The sequence below is a fragment of the Dendrobates tinctorius genome, unplaced genomic scaffold (assembly GCF_039654945.1).
Source record: "Dendrobates tinctorius isolate UK_male_01 unplaced genomic scaffold, ASM3965494v1 ptg000016l, whole genome shotgun sequence".
In the NCBI taxonomy this organism is placed as follows: Eukaryota; Metazoa; Chordata; class Amphibia; order Anura; family Dendrobatidae; genus Dendrobates; species Dendrobates tinctorius.
Window position 1 is genome coordinate 38271491 of NW_027361684.1, and position 16833 is coordinate 38288323.

Sequence of the window (16833 nt, forward strand, 5' to 3'; positions counted from 1 at the left end):
AATGTTCTTACAATTCTGCAAACAAACAGTTAATTTACATACACATATCACATAGCACAAATAATCAACTACAAAACATTACCATATGTCACGGTTTGCATGTTTATAACATGTTCGAAGATAATGCCTAAGGCTATGTGCACACGCTGCGGTTTTTGCTGCGGTTCCGCTGCGGTTTTGGCCCTGCGGAACTGCAGCAGTTCCGCAGATATGGTACAGTACCATGTAACCCTATGGGTTTTAAAAAACGCTGTGCTCACGCTGCGGTTTTTTCCGAGCGGTTTTGCTGCGGTTCATAAACCGCAGCATGTCAATTGTTTCTGTGGATTCCGCTGCGGTTTCACACCTTTAACATAGTAGAGGTGTGAAACTGCTGGGCAAAACCGCAGGTCACTTTATCTGCGTTTTTACCTGCGGTTCCGCACGGAAAAACCCGCAGGTGAATCCGCAGCGTGTGCACATAGCCAAAACGTTAGGTGTTTCCATTATTTTGTAGAACCCCTGTACAGTCATGGCCAAAAGTTTTGAGAATGACACAAATATTATATTTTCACATGATCTGCTGCCCTCTGGTTTTTATGTGTTTGTCAGATGTTTTTATCACATACAGAAATATAATTGCAATCATATTATGAGTAGCAAAAGGTTATATTGACAGTTAGAATGAGTTAATGCAGCAAGTCAATATTTGCAGTGTTGACCCTTCTTCTTCAGGACCTCAGCAATTCTTCCTGGCATGCTCTCAATCAACTTCTGGATCAAATCCTGACTGATAGCAGTCCATTCTTGCAAAATCAATGCTTTTATTTTGTCTGAATTTGAAGGTTTTTGTTTGTCCACCCGTCTCTTGATGATTGACCACAAGTTCTCAATGGGATTAAGATCTGGGGAGTTTCCAGGCCATGGTCCCAAAATCTCTGTTTTGTTCCCTGAGCCATTTAGTTATCACCTTTGCTTTATGGCAAGGTGCTCCATCATGTTGAAAAACGCATTGTTGATCGCCAAACTGCTCTTGGACGGTTGGGAGAAGTTGCTCTTGGAGGACATTCTGGTACCATTTTTTATTCATGGCTGTGTTTTTAGGCAAGACTGAGAGAGAGCCCATTCCCTTGGCTGAGAAGCAACCCCACACATGAATGGTTTCAGGATGCTTGACAGTTGGCATGAGACAAGATTGATGGTAGCGCTCACCTGGTCTTCTCCGAATAAGCCGTTTTCCAGATGTCCCTAATGACTTTACTCCAGTCCTCAGCAGTCAACTCCCTGTACCTCTTGCAGAATATCAGTCTGTCCATGATGTTTTTTCTGGAGAGAAGTGGCTTCTTTGCTGCCCTCCTTAAGACCAGGCCTTGCTCCAAGAGTCTCCGCCTCACAGTGCGTGCAGATGCACTCACACCTGCCTGCTGCCATTCCTGAGCAAGCTCTGCACTGCTGGTAGCCCGATCCCGCAGCTGAAACACTTTTAAGAGACGGTCCTGGCGCTTGCTGGTCTTTCTTGGGCGCCCTGGAGCCTTTTTGGCAACAAGGGAACCTCTCTCCTTGAAGTTCTTGATGATGCGATAGATTGTTGACTGAGGTGCAATCTTTCTAGCTGCGATACTCTTCCCTGTTAGGCCATTTTTGTGCAGTGCAATGATGACTGCACGTGTTTCTTTAGAGATAACCATGGTTAACAGAAGAGAAACAATGATGCCAAGCACCAGCCTCCTTTTAAAGTGTCCAGTGGTGTCATTCTTACGTAATCATGACAGATTGATCTCCAGCCCTGTCCTCCTCAACACCCACACCTGTGTTAATGGAGCAATCACTGAAACGATGTTAGCTGGTCCTTTTAAGGCAGGGCTGCAATGATGTTGAAATGTGTTTTGGGGGATAAAGTTAATTTTCTAGGCCAATATTGACTTTGCAAGTAATTGCTGTTAAGCTGATCACTCTTTATAACATTCTGGAGTATATGCAAATTGCCATTAGAAAAAATGAAGCAGCAGACTTTGTAAAAATTAATATTTGTGTCATTTTCAAAACTTTTGGCCATGACTGTATATATGCACACACACACATACTGTGTTTATTTTTAATATGGGTATGTGAGCAATTTAAGAGTGGTTGTTTAGTAGTAGACAACTCCTTAAAAATATATAGTGGATAACACCCCTTTAGGAAAGACATTATCTGTAGCACTGTTTTGCTGAAATGAATATGTTAATGCTGACTGAAACTGGACATACCCCATTATAAGGATCCCTTTGGGCCGTTATGGCTGCCATCATATTGCTACATGGAGACGTTTGATTGGATGCTATTGGTTGGTGAACATTGCATGGACCTGCTGTAAATAACAATATACGGTACAATAATGTGTTCTAGAGGCACATTCTCTGCTAGACCATATTTCTACTGTAGCCCCTTCCTGTGTGCTGTATGATTTGGGTTTTTGTTAACCCTTTCATTCTTCCAGTCGTGTCGCCTCCTTGTCTTCCTCACATAGTGCATGCCTGTCTTAACCTCTGCACACACAGTTTTTATTTTGGCCTTTGTCCTTGCAGTGCCTGTGAGGGTAACATTGGGCAGTTCTCCCAGGCCGGCTCTACCTGACATCGTTTTAGGAGCCGAGCGCGGTAGCTAGGCCCGTTGAAGCCTTACTCTAGAGTTCCTGTGCTCCATATCCTGTTGCCATGGAAACTGTCAGTATGTCCCAGATGTGGTGAACTTTGAAGTCCGAACATGATGGAATCTGCCCAAAAATAACCCAAATAAAACACGGGTCTGGAGTGGAAGCAAATCTGATTCTGTAGGAGGAGACGTGCAGCGTTTGTCAGGCTCTGGGCTTTGTGAATATTTCCTGAATGAGGGGCGTCTGTGTTACCTCACAGCCCTGATCTGCTCACTTACCGTTTCTAAGCATTGAACTGTTTTTACTAATTTGAGAGCGGAACATCTGTTCTGTGTGTTCCGGGATTATCACAGCTTTTCTGAAGTACTAACAAAAATGTGTGCTTTAAGTCCTGCATTGATAGATAAACACTACATTAATAAAGTGAGAGACATAGATTGCTATAGATCAATATAGAGACAGATACAAATTTGAAATAGATATTAGCTGCCGATGGGTGAATGGATGAATATAGCTACAAGTATAGAATGAAAAAGAAATAGATGCCCATCGAATTGCCGCAGACCGTGACAGCTGAGCTGGGCAGGTTCCCACTACCCCCTACAATCCACAGTTATGGGTCCACTACACTGTAGCCGTCCATGTTCTGTCATTATGAACAGTGTTTCTCCTGCGGAAATCATCAGTTTAAAGGCAATCTGTCACTGGATCCAAACCTCGGCCAGGATGAATTGGGGTCTGACTGTACGATTGGAGGCAACCAGACTTTTCTGCGAAACACATCGGATTTTCAGAGAAAGTATAGTTATAAGATCGCCATAGGCGTAAAAGTCCAATCTATCAAAATATGACATTTTTTAACCCGAATGGTAAATGTAAAGAAAAAGTCAAAACACCTAAAGTGTTATTTTTTTTTTGTCACACAATGCAATAAAAAGTGATCAAAATGTACTATTTACCACAAAACGGTATAAATAAAAATGCCAGCTAATCACGCAAAAAAGCAGACCCCAAAAAAAGGCGTCACACGGCTCCATTGACTGAAAAATAAAAAAGTTACAGGTCTCAGAAAATGGTGATGTAAAACTATTTTTTTTTTTTTTCTTTTTTTACAAAGCTCAGAATTTTTTTTTTTTTTTTAGCCAGGTCATTTTTAGCACACAACGAACTCTGTAAAAATGAAACTAATGGCAGAATTCTTTTTTTTTTTTTTTCACCTTTTGACAACACTTGAAATTATTTCACATTTTTCAGTACACGATAAAATAACAGTAATATGGTAAATTGAACGGTGTCTTTCAAAGCGACAACTCATCCCTCTAAAAACAAGCCCTCATACGTTTCACATCCTACGTTACATCGACCTAATGCCTTTAAACAATATATTTTCTGACAACACATTCCCTTTAAATACATGTGGATATATACAGTACAAAACAGGGCGCTGGGGTCGGTATAAAATGGACCAACTAGTATTAACCTTCAATTAGAGGGAGGCACATAATAAGGCAAAGTCGCATCTGCTCAAAAAGACATTAGAATACAAAATCTGTGTTCTGAACATAGTATTGTATGATACAGGGTGATATCTAGAAACACAAAACCAAGTTATCTAAGGTAATCCTATATTAGTAAGGGGAATCAATAATAAAGTGCATGTGCAAAATGTAAATAGAGATACCCTATTACAGTGATTAACGAACTAAGACCATCAGCTCTAATGATGATCCATGACATCCCCATAAATCTATTGCCCAGATTGGAGCAAATTGAAAGTCTACTGTCTTAAGTGCATAATGCAATGGTTAGTATAAAATAATTTCTTTCTACATTCTACAATGATCTCATACATAATCACATACTAAATATATGTTTTACCAAAAACAATGGTATGTACAGCATTAACATTATATACTGAGTATATTATTATATATATTATTGTTAATAGCTGGTACATTACCTCAATAGTGGTGTAAAGGACCAGAGGGACCAAAAGTGATATGCCATGCCTCGCAAACCCAACACCGTTTCGCTCACGCTTCTTCCAGGGGGTTCATTACATTTTAATAGTTGGCTAGGATCTCTCATCCTTTGACAATATATACCGGTTGCTAGGATTAATCTGTATATCCTAAAGTATATTGTAAGACAGCTACCGGACACATAGTTGATGGGAGGTCTGTATCACAAAGATGGTTGCCATCTGTGATGTAATCCTGGAATATGCTCTAGTGCATATAGCACTAAGGGAATTGTTTGGTGCATCTTGGCCAGGTTTTACAGGCAGCCTGAGAGCTTGCCGGGTCAGCCCACATACCCCATCTCGGGGAATGCTTAACATGTTAAGACGGAGTCGTTGTTTGACACATGGTCTGTGTGTTGTATCCAGACTGAGCCAGTGTACTGGTTGCTTTCCAGTCTGTGTGACCAGGACTGGCTCTCAAGAGACTTTGTCAAAAGAATGTTTTACTTTGATTTGTTTGCACTGAAGACTGTTTAATTTTTTTATATGGAAACTCTTCCTGTTTTGCCTCCCAACACACGCGAGTATCATTCCCACAATATAATTCATGGCGTGCACTTCTTCCCCTTGTATGGGGTGCTATCGCTGGGGAAGTGCACTTCTTCCCCTGTATGAGTTGCTATCACTGGGGATGTGCACTTCTTCCCTCTGTACGATTTGCTATCACAGAGGGAAGAAGTGCACGCCACTGTGCCCTGGGGTGTGCACTCCTTCCCCCTGTATGAGTTCTTATCACTGTGGACGTGCACATCTTCCCCTGTATGAGTTGCTATCACTGGGGGCGTGCACTTCTTTCCTTGCATGAGTCGCTATCACTGGGGCCGTGCTCTTCTTCTCCCTGTATGAGTTGCTATCACTGGGGGTGTGCACTCCTTCCCCCCTGTATGAGTTGCTATCACTGGGGATGTGCACTTCTTCCCTTGTATGAGTTGCTATCACTGGTGGTGTGCACTTCTTTCCTTGCATGAGTCGCTATCACTGGGGCCGTGCTCTTCTTCCCCCTGTATGAGTTGCTATCACTGGGGGTGTGGACTCCTTCCCCCCTGTATGAGTTGCTATCACTGGGGATGTGCACTTCTTCCCTTGTATGAGTTGCTATCACTGGGGGCGTACACTTCTTCCCTCTGTATGAGTTGCTATCAATTTGGGCATGCACTTCTTTCCCCTGTATGAGTTGCTATCACTGGGCGCTTGCACTTCTTTCCCCTGTATGAGTCGCTATCACTGGGGGCGTGCACTTCTTCCCCCTTGCACGAGTCGCTATCACTGGGCGCGTGCTCTTCTTCCTCCTGTATGAGTTGCTATTACTGAGAGCGTGCATTTCTTCCCCTGTATGAGTTGCTATCACTGAGGGCGTGCATTTCTTCCCCTGTATGAGTCTCTATCACTGGGGGCGTGCACTTCTTCCCCTGTATGAGTTGATATCTAATAACACCCACTTGGACTTAAAAAAAAAAGTTAACTGAATAGGTGCCGAATACTTTGAGTGCTAATACCTTCGCAACAGAGAGGCAAAATAAAAAAAACCTGAAACTTATTATTCCACTCTGCAGCCACTGTTACATTGTGTGAACAGTTCAGTTTTTTATGTTTTATTTTTGTGCATTTAATAAAGGTTTATAATTGTGTAACGCTTATTAGATGTATGAGATTTGCCTAACACCCGCCACCTTTGCATTTGGTTTGTACCTTTGAAGGGCTGTTTGTGGCCCATAGTGATATTTCAAACAAGGCTAATTTTTACCTACCCGTTTTTTTGACTACTTGTGTCACCCCCACTGTTACATTGTAGATTTACAATAGCTACAGTGCTGCTGATCCCTAAAATAATGCGTTGGAACCATAAAATACAGCTCCCAAAGAGAGGCTCGCTCACATTTTTATGCAGCGCGCAATACTTAATAGGTTGCAAGAACTGGTGAGCATTACCCTCTATTAGTAAAGTTCATGCATACAAACACAAAACAGTAAGTGAGATCAAATTAGTATTTATTGCTGCGCTTTCAGACCCCCCCAGCATAATGTGATCCTGTGATTTTGACAGTTTTACTATTGATTTTTCATTCTGATCATAAGATCTGTCTTCCAGCTGCATAATTGTTAGAAGAGAACATCATGAATTACAGATTCTTCCAAAAATAATTATTTTGCTTAGGGCTTGTGACACATCTACATTTGAGGAAGAATTGCTTTAGTATTTGCAGTTTAGATAGTTAAAATCATCAGATCTGCTATTATTACGTTCATCAGGGAACGGACTGTACATGGGTGAGAGTAGCTTGAATTAAAGAGGTATTCATATGTTGTTATATTGTTTTTAGTTAGAGAGCATAAAGATAAGCAAGTTTACAATGAACTTGCTTATTCTATCTCTTGCCACAAAAGCATTCATTTTGAAATGCCACACCAGCGGTTTTTTTTTGGGGGGTTTTTTTTCAGCGCAGGAGTATTGCTTTAAACGTAATTCTCCCAGTCATATACTTGCTCTCCGGCATCTTTACCGTTTTTTGGCAATGCTCCGTTCCTGTGGCACCATCTTGTGAGCGCATATTCTGACTAGCTGGAATCTATGTCACAAGCTGTCAATGCAAGTTTGTGACAGCCAGAACGTGGTGCTCTCATAGACTTATATTGGAAAGTGACCTCCATGCAGCTCCATGAAACACTGGAGACTGACGGGAGCGATGCTGGAAATCGCTGAATTCGGTAGGTGAGTATCAGGCCGGCGGGAGGGAAATTACTTTTGAAGCACCACTTTAGCATTGCAATTAAAAAAATTAAAAAAAAAACTGCTGGATTTAGTGCTTTAAAGGAAATCTGTCAGCAGGTTTTTGCTAAGTAATCTGAGCATGAGGTAGAGGGCTGAGACACTGATTTCAGGGATGTATCACTGTATTAGGCTGTGGTGCTGTTGTTTCTATACAATGTGTGATTTATCAGCAGGAGATTATCACTGCCCAGACTAGGTCTCATGTGCTTGCTAGACCAACGACACCCCCAGTATTGAATAGCAGCTTACTGTCACTATACAATGGACACAGAAAGCTGTGGTGTGGGCTCGGGTTCATATTTCTGAGCTCTGCCACATGCTACATCTAAGGCTAGTTTCACATTAGCGTTTTTTTTGCGCAGCGCATCGTGCGCATAAAAAACGCAAAGAAAAACGCAAAACAAATGTGCGTTTTTTTTTCTTCATGCGCACGCTGATGCGTCAAAATAACGCAGTGTTACTTGCGTTTTACATGCGTTTTTGCATGCGGTTGCGTTTTTTATGCGCATGCGTTTTTAGGTGTGACATTTCACAATAGAAAAATCCTTGACCACCAATGGGTCACCAGTGGGCGTGTGTCATTGGAATGTTTTATAGACCCTGTACTGCTGAATTCATCAGATTTTGCTGCTGTTTCCGGTGTCAAGATGGACCTGCGTCTGGATAATTTCCGCTTCAAGCTGGATCTTGACATTGCGCTGTCTCAGGCGTATGTCTTTTGTTGCCAGCAAGAAAGGGAGAGGGAGAGACAGCAGAGACGGCAGCGGCGTCGGTTTTGGAGGCATCCAATCATCGAACTCCGGCCAAGCCGTGGAGCATATCACACGCTGTACAGCGAGCTACAGGAAAACCCGGAGAAATTTGCTGACTATACACGGATGTCCCAGGAAAGCTTCCTTGACTTGCTGGGTATGGTTGAAGGAAACATCCGGAGAAGGGACACTCAGCTCCGGCGTGCCATTCCTCCCGAAGAAAGGCTCCTTGTCACCTTACGGTATGTATGTTGTTATGTTTGCATAATTTTTTTGGCTTTTTTCTTTTTTTTTTTTTTTTTGTCCAAAAAATTTGGTTTTTTTTGGCTATTGAATTTGAACATTATTTTTGGGAAATTGCTTTTTTGCATAATGGTTTTTCTTCTGTCATGTACTAATCCCAAGCCTTTATAAAATGTTTTTTTGCTATGTTGTATTAAAAAAACATGCAAAATAGTTAGGCCATGTACTTTTTTATTTTCAGTGTTTTTAGTAATACCCAAGACAGAAATACAATTATTTTTTCTTTTTATGTTTGGCAGGTTCCTGGCAACTGGAGAGAGTCTTTCATCCCTGCATTTCCAGTACCGGCTGGGAATCTCTACTTTATCCGGGATTGTTGCCGACACCTGCAGGGCTCTGTGGGATGTTCTGTGTCCGGAGTTTCTGCCATTGCCCACTGCCGAAAAGTGGCTTCAAATATCGGAGAAATTCTGGGCAGTCTGCAATTTCCCGAACTGCCTAGGAGCGGTGGACGGGAAGCACATCCGCATCACAAAACCCGCAAGAAGTGGCTCCGAGTACTACAACTACAAGAAGTACTTTTCCACAGTCCTAATGGCCATTGCGGATGCAGACTGCCGGTTTGTGGCGGTGGACATAGGGGCATTCGGACGGGGCAACGATTCCCAGACTTTTAAGAACTCTGATATGGGCTGGAGGTTGTACGGCAACCATTTCAATTTTCCACTGGCACGGCCTCTTCCCCAAACCCAAACTCCACCACTGCCATTTGTAGTGGTTGGGGATGAGGCATTTCAGATGTGCCCAAACCTGCTGAAGCCGTACTCCAGCCGTGACTTGGACCACCGCAAGAAAATTTTCAACTACAGGCTTACGAGGGCTCGCAGGACTGTAGAGTGCGCCTTTGGCATTCTAGTGTCCAGATGGCGAATTCTCAGCACCGCCATCAATCTCAAAATGGAAACAGTAGATGAGGTGGTGAAGGCATGCGTGGTTCTCCACAATTTTGTTATGGCAAAGGAGCGGCCGAACTTTGACATGGATGAGCCTGCTGCCAACCCTTTGCCAGATTTTACTCAGCACCCTCTTCGGTCCTCAGTCGAAGTTGCCCAAATGAGGGACCAATTTGCGGACTACTTTTTATCCGATGTTGGTCGTGTAGCATGGCAGGATCAAATGGTTTAATAGTTTTGTTGTTTGTTAAAAATAAAATACATGTTTTTTTCTACCTGTACCCAGTGTACTGTGTCTTAATAAACTCCACTACTCATCTGCCCAGGTTAAATTGAAGTAAGGGAAACCACCATAAAAAAACTAAATATATATATATAAATATATATATATATATATATATATATATATATATATAAATATATATATATAAATATATATATATATAAATATATATCTAAATATAAATATATATATAAATATATATTTATATATGTATATATATATATATATATATATATTTATACTTTATATATATATATATATTTATATATATATATATATATATATATTATATATATATATATATATATATATATATATATATATATATATATAAAAAAATGAAATATAGTATCCCTTTCAGAGTTGGATGGCTGACCATCCGGTATAAAGTAAAGAAAGGGAAACCACCAAAAAAAAAAAAAAAATTATATATATATAAATAAATAAATATATATATATATATATATATATATATATATATATATAATTTTTTTTTTTTTTTGGTGGTTTCCCTTTCTTTACTTTATACCGGATGGTCAGCCATCCAACTCTGAAAGGGATACTATATTTCATTTTTTTTTTAATATATATATATATATATATATATATATATATATATATATATATAAAAATGAAATATAGTATCCCTTTCAGAGTTGGATGGCTGACCATCCGGTATAAAGTAAAGAAAAACAAACCATAGTGTAGGGCGCAGTGTGTGCAGGCGGCGAAAGACACAATAACAAAACATTATTTTGGAAAAAAAATATAACATTTATTTAACTTATTTTTTAGTTGCTGGAAACTGGGGGGTGTGGAGGGATGAGGAACGGCTTTGGGTGGAGTAAGGGGTTCTAGGGGAAGGAGTAACCAAAGAAGTGGGGGAAGGGAGCCGAGGCAAGGAAAGTTGTGAAGTGGGAGGTGAGGGAGGAGGGAGGGTAAGAGTCCTCCTCTTTGTTTTTTTAGGACGGTGGCCCGTCGTCTTCCTGCTGTCCTCGCTTGAGCCTGAGGACTGGCTAGACCCCGGGGACCGCCTTGAGCCTCTGGACCGCCTTGAGCCTCTGGAACGCCTGGAGGCTGTGGACTGGCTGGAGCTGGGGGACCGCCTGGCGCTTGTGGACCGCCTGCCAGGATCTTGTTCCAGCTGTGGCATGCTGGTGGTGGTGGATGTCCTGGCAGGGGCCGTAAATATTGAATGCGGGTCCCCCAGCTGATGCTGCTCCGAGGTGGTGGTGGTGGTGGTGGGCCATGCAGGCGTGGTGGCTGTGGCGGTCCATACCGGGGTGGTCCTCCCGCTGGTGGTGGTGGTGGCGGCGCTACAGGCAGGGGTGGTGACGACGGGCCATCCAGTGGTGGTGGCGGCAGCAGTGGTGGGCCAGGCAGGAGCAGCGCTTGGCATGGTGTTGGCGGGTAAGTGTCCAGCTGCACTCGGACTTGTGGCGGTATATTGGTGTCCGGCGAGGCTTGGAAGTGTGGTGGCTGTGCAGTGATATGCAGCAGAAGTAGGTAATGCTGTAAAACGAGTCAGTGGTGGCACCGGTGGAAATGCCACCACTGACTGCTGCATAATCCTACTCTGCTGCATAGCCTGCATAAAAGCATTGTTGCAGGCCTGCATGACAGTCAACTGGAGGTCAGGGGTAAGGTGTTCCGCCGTGTCCCGAGCTATTTGGGTATAAAAATGATGCGCTGGTCTGGCGAGGTCGACTTCCAGGCGCTCAAGGCGACCCTCGATAGACTTGTAGCGTTGGTCCAAAAGGAGGAAACCACTCTCAAGTCTATCGGAGAGTGCCTTGAGGCTACTCTGAAAGACCGAGCTCAATTCAACGAACTCGGGCATGAGAGGTCTGTCCAAGGTCCTCTGCCGCTGCTGGCGGGAAGTGCCCGCAAAACCAGTGGCAGAGACCTTGGACAGGGGAACACCTGAGCGACCAGCTTCCTGGTCTCCAGATGACTGTGGTGCAGACCTGCAAGGTGCTTCCTCGCTGATGGATGGCTGGGAGGGGTCCGGGGCAGCTTGATGAAGGACCGCTTCGGGACCAGGTTGCAGGGTGCTGCTCCAGGTGCTGTGAAAAGAAAAGAAAGAAATTACTACCATAAATTAACAATCGCCAACTCCTGTGGAATAGAAAAGCACAGAATAAAACACAATACAACTAGAAAATACTTACGTTCGGGAGGCAAGGACCGGTCTTAAAAATGCCAAGGCACGATGGTATCGGTACTTCGTGCCGGTCCTTGCCGCAGCACCACTGCAAACCTTATTCTCCTGACGGATATCCCTGTTGAAGCGGTCCTTCATCGAGCGCCAACGGGTTCTGACTTTGTTCACTGTGATGGAAAAAAAAAAAAAGAAAAAAAGTAAGACTATGCACTGGAGGCTGTGATCATCCAACTGTGTGTGATGATAGAAACTCCATGGAGTTAATAGCATCACACACAGTTGGGTGATCCCTGTCAAGATCACTGCTGCATCACACTGCATTTAAATACTTACGAAAATCCTTGCGGACCCGGGGAGAGGCGTTGTCCCAGCCATCCATCAGCGATGCGGCCACCTCGTTCCAGAGCCGCCGGATCACCACGTTGTCCGAGTGCAGTTGGTGACGGGTGTCCCACAACGGGACTCGCTCCTGGACTAGACGGATGAGCTCGTCGTTGTCCAGGGCGAGGTCCTCCTCCCGCTGTGGAGCCTAGAAAAGAAAGACAAACATTAATCTTTGAAAGATTTTAAAATAAAAAATATAGAAAACTAGCTGAAGAGCCCGGCGCTGCCCGGGCATAGTAACTACTGTGGTTAGTTATAGAAATTTAAAATTATCCTCCATCCCATAGTCCCGTGCCCATATTCCATCATACATATCCTCCATCCCATAGTCCTGTGCCCATATACCCATCATACATATTTGCCATCCCATATGCCTGTGCCCATATACCCATCATACATATTCGCCATCCCATAGTCCCGTGCCCATATACCATCATACATATCCTCCATCCCATGCCCATATACCCATCATATATATCCTCCATCCCATAGTCCCGTGCCCATATTCCATCATACATATCCTCCATCCCATAGTCCTGTGCCCATATACCCATCATACATATTCGCCATCTCATATGCCTGTGCCCATATACACATCATACATATTCGCCACCCCATAGTCCCGTGCCCATATACCATCATGCATATCCTCTATCCCATGCCCATATACCCATCATATATATCCTCCATCCCATAGTCCCGTGCCCATATACCCAAACAAACATACACACACACACACACACACACAAACACACACACACACATACACACTTTGAGCTTTAGATATTGATAAACAAGCCATGAAAAAATTATTTGTTTTAAATGAAAATAAATGCAAAAAAAGCAACAAACATCGAAAAAAACAACCATGAAAATTTAAAAAAAAAAAAAAAAAAACAAAACAAAAAAAAAAATAAATAAACCAGACTAGAAAATAAGTAAAAAAAAAAAAAAAAACAGTCCGTCTGTACTTACATCACGTCTACCCGCCCGCACTTGGCCTTGCTGCTCCTGCCGTTCCTCCGGTGGTGGTGGCGTGATGGAGGATGAGGTCTGAAAATTAAACAGAAAAAATTAATCACATGTGTTTATTTTTTCAAATCCATACGGAAGCATAGTACTCACTTCTTCTGCCTCTTGCCCTGTCCCGGGGACATATTCTTCACCAGATGAAGACATGCTGCAATAAAAAAAAAAAGAGACATAAGTACATAGAAATGTATTGAAATTTCAGCCAGACATTAGGTTTTTCATACTTACATTGGTGCAGCTTGTGCTGTGTGTCCACTAGTGAGCAATCCTTAAAGTATTGTGGAATCCCAGTGCCCACACCATTTTATCACCTTGTTTTTTTTTTTTTTTTTTACTGTCTAGACCAAATTTCAGTCATGTTTATTTAAAAAACGCATGCGCATAAAAACGCAAGCGTGCGCAAGACCATGCGCAAGTATTGCGCTCCCATAGGCTCCAATGTGGTGTTTTTGCGCATTCCGTGCGCATGCGTTGTTTTAACGAGACAGGGCGGAACCAAAAATGCAACATGTTGCGTCTGACGCGCCTGGCGCGAAAGACAAAAAAACGCATGCGCACGAAAGCGCAAATATGCGCAAGACCATGCGCACATCATGTAAAATATAGGTGCGCAGTGCGCATGCGCACTGGTGCGCCCGATGCGCTGCGCACAAAAGCGCTAATGTGAAACCAGCCTTAGACTGATTGTGTCACAACTATGAACCCAGTAACCTAAGTGACATTTTCCTGGAATCAAAGTCTTCTTTTCCTATATTATGCTGATCTAAGATGAGGTAGCAAAACCTGGTGACAGATTCCCTTTAAATAGAGTAGCGGTTCCAAGACTGTGCACATTGGTCATATTTCATGAGACGAGTCAACTCCCAGCATCCCAGTCACTAAGCATCATTGGAGCATCTCACAACCGAGTTCTCTGGATAACTAGACCACCTTTGCTTGATTAACAGAGGGAAAAAAAAAAGTAAACTCCACAACACCAGTCATGTAAAGTGCTACTGCTTGTTAGGCCTCCTTCACACGTCCGTGTTTCCAGTACATGCGGTGTCTGTTTTTTTTCATGGATTCCACACGTACCCATTATAACCTATGGGGCTGTTCGCATGTCCTTGTTTTTACATGTTGGGTGTTTTTTTCAGCAGCACAGATGACAAGCTAATACAGGTTTATGGGAAAACACAGATGACACATGTGCGGTCTGTGTTTAACATCGCGAAGTATAGGAGAAACTTTCTAATAATTCCATATTCAGAAAAATACTGATGTTAAAAGCAGACGAATGGATGATACTCGGATGGAAGCACTGATGACGGCGGTACCGTTTTTTTTCATGTATGTGTTTTATATGCACATGTGAAGGAGAGGCGTAAGGATAATTGTAAAGTTTTGGCATTTTTAAAATTTTTTTTTTTTTCATTTTGCCGTGACAGCCACATCATTTTTACCCCGCTGTGGACCTAACGAGTCCTTACTTCGCAGGTCTTACTATATAGTGAATAGGCAACAATGTATGAAAAAGGAACTGCCAAGATAGGAAGACACATTTTCATACCCCATATTAAAGAATAGGTTATAAGAGACACGTTCATTCTTCTGGATTTTTATTTTTTATATCTCACTTTGGAGGACCCATCCTCCTATCTTGCATTACATAGAGAGGTACTGTCTAATGCGGAGGTGCTGCAGAACAAAATGTGAACACTTACTGCTAAAGTTTACTGCAAATAACATCTGATCACTGTGTATTCAAATTTATTTTTAAGGGTCTTTTTTAATACGATAGGATTGATCAAAGTGGTGAGCTCCTATTTAAATGGGTTGTCCACTACTATGATATTGATCACCTGTCCTTAGGATAGGTCGCCAATAATGATGAGTGAACGTGCTTGGATAAGGTGTTATCCGGGCATGTTCAAGTGCCCACGGCTGCATGTCTCGCGGCTCTTTGACAGCCACAACACATGCAGGGATTACCTAGCAAACAGACATGCAGCCGCGGGGACTCGAACATGCCCGGATAACACCTCATCCAAGCACGTTCACTCATCACTATTGGTGTCCATTCCTAAGGACGGGTGATCAATATCATAGTAGTGGACAACCCATTTAAATAGGAGTTCACCACTTTGATCAACAAAAAACAAAAAGGGGCACTGTGTTTTTTTTTTTTTTTAGTTAGATCCCAATCCTGATCTAACAACGTTTCCTTTTTTCCATCTCCAGATCTCATCATCTTTGAGACTTTATAGGGATTTCTACAGTTTAAATTAGGCCAGTTTTAGACTTTATGGGAAGGTTTATATATTTGGAGGGCAGAATGCGAGTTACATTTTCACCTTTGTGGAATAACTGGAGGCTTTTCTGTATGAAGAATGATCTAATATCCTACTATACACAGTTCAGGAATTATTTGACAAATTATATATAGCTACTGTGAAAGTAAAGGCTGCTTTACTGCTTATTAGATACATGGTACTAATATATTGTTAGGCGTTCCCCCTATTTGGTCCACCATGGAGTGCATTAATCTGACCGCGCTCTTGGTAGGTAATTTATTGGCTGTGCCGCACATACTGAACTATATGCAAAAATAACAAAGGAATTTGGTCCGAAATACAGATACTGATAATAGTCATTGATCATTGTTTTGGCTTTGTGAATGGGCTCGAAGTAATTATGAGCAAATCACTGAGATTAATGTGCTTTCAACCTCTACTCGAAACAAAGTTGAAGAATGAATTTTTTCGCCTATTATTGTAAAGTATTACCATTTTATAATTTATCTTCCAGAACTTTTCCTCCATTATTAAGGAGGAATTCTCATTTCCAAAGTACTGTTGATTAACAACACTTAAAATGGCAGGAGCATGCTTGGAGCGCTGTTACGAAGCCGTCAAAGGCGGCAGCTACCGGAGGACATTAAAATGCAGGCGATTGAGCGCTATGTATTTAAAGGCTTGAGCACTCGCAAATATTCAAAGGAGTAATATAGAGGTAGCCGTAGAGATTTGCCATTTACTGCTGTAGAAAATGTCTGTAATGGTAAAACTAACTGTAGATATCTCTTTCTAGAAGACCTTGGTATACTCTGTGGTGTCCTTTGAAAGCTATGGGTATTTTAACAAGGAAAAAGGTGCTGATGAACTAGCACCACCAGAAACTAATGCTGGGTTACATACATGTCAGAAATCAAGTAACCACTTACAGTCTTCAGATATGTTGATAGGACACTACTCCTCCATAAAAACAGTGCTGCACATTATTATAATTGTAGCACATTTACAGCATGCTGAGGGATTGGACCCTTGGTCTTGTAAAGCATTAAATTGGTTTACGAAACTTTTTTTTTTTTTTTTAAGGGAAACTGGTTTCCAAATATCACCTGTATCCAGCAACCATGTGCTTTCTTCAGTGTCACTCCAGCAAGTCATCGTAAGATCACAGCTTTCCCTCTTCCCCATATACTTAAGGAAATGCCCTTTTTAATTGGTCAACTCTCTTCTATTGCCTTTTGTACTCCAAATAGTATGGTGTGATCGTTTCAAACTCTTCCTCTGATCCAGTTTGGCTCTGTGAGTAAAATTTTCCAAATTCTTCTCTCAATAGTGACAGTCAGGT

At 42.2% G+C, this 16833-nt stretch overlaps 2 protein-coding genes across 6 annotated transcripts in view; one reads left to right on the forward strand and one right to left on the reverse strand.

Moving 5' to 3' along the window:
* The window catches only part of DPH1 (diphthamide biosynthesis 1), a 421815-nt gene that overhangs the window by 216583 nt on the left and 188399 nt on the right, over window positions 1–16833 (forward strand). The gene's annotated exons all lie outside the window — the stretch shown is intronic.
* Window positions 10292–12789, reverse strand: LOC141080455 (uncharacterized). 2 transcript variants are annotated; one of them, XM_073565688.1, is made up of 3 exons: window positions 12136–12789; window positions 11810–11969; window positions 10292–11704 (listed from the first exon to the last, which is right to left on the reverse strand). In XM_073565688.1, exons 1-3 carry the CDS (start codon window positions 12179–12181, stop codon window positions 10423–10425), a joined length of 1488 nt encoding a protein of 495 aa, XP_073421789.1. In that variant the 5' UTR covers window positions 12182–12789; the 3' UTR covers window positions 10292–10422. The 2 variants fall into 2 exon arrangements, with proteins under 2 accessions (XP_073421789.1, XP_073421788.1); XM_073565687.1 differs by having other exon boundaries at window positions 11810–12789.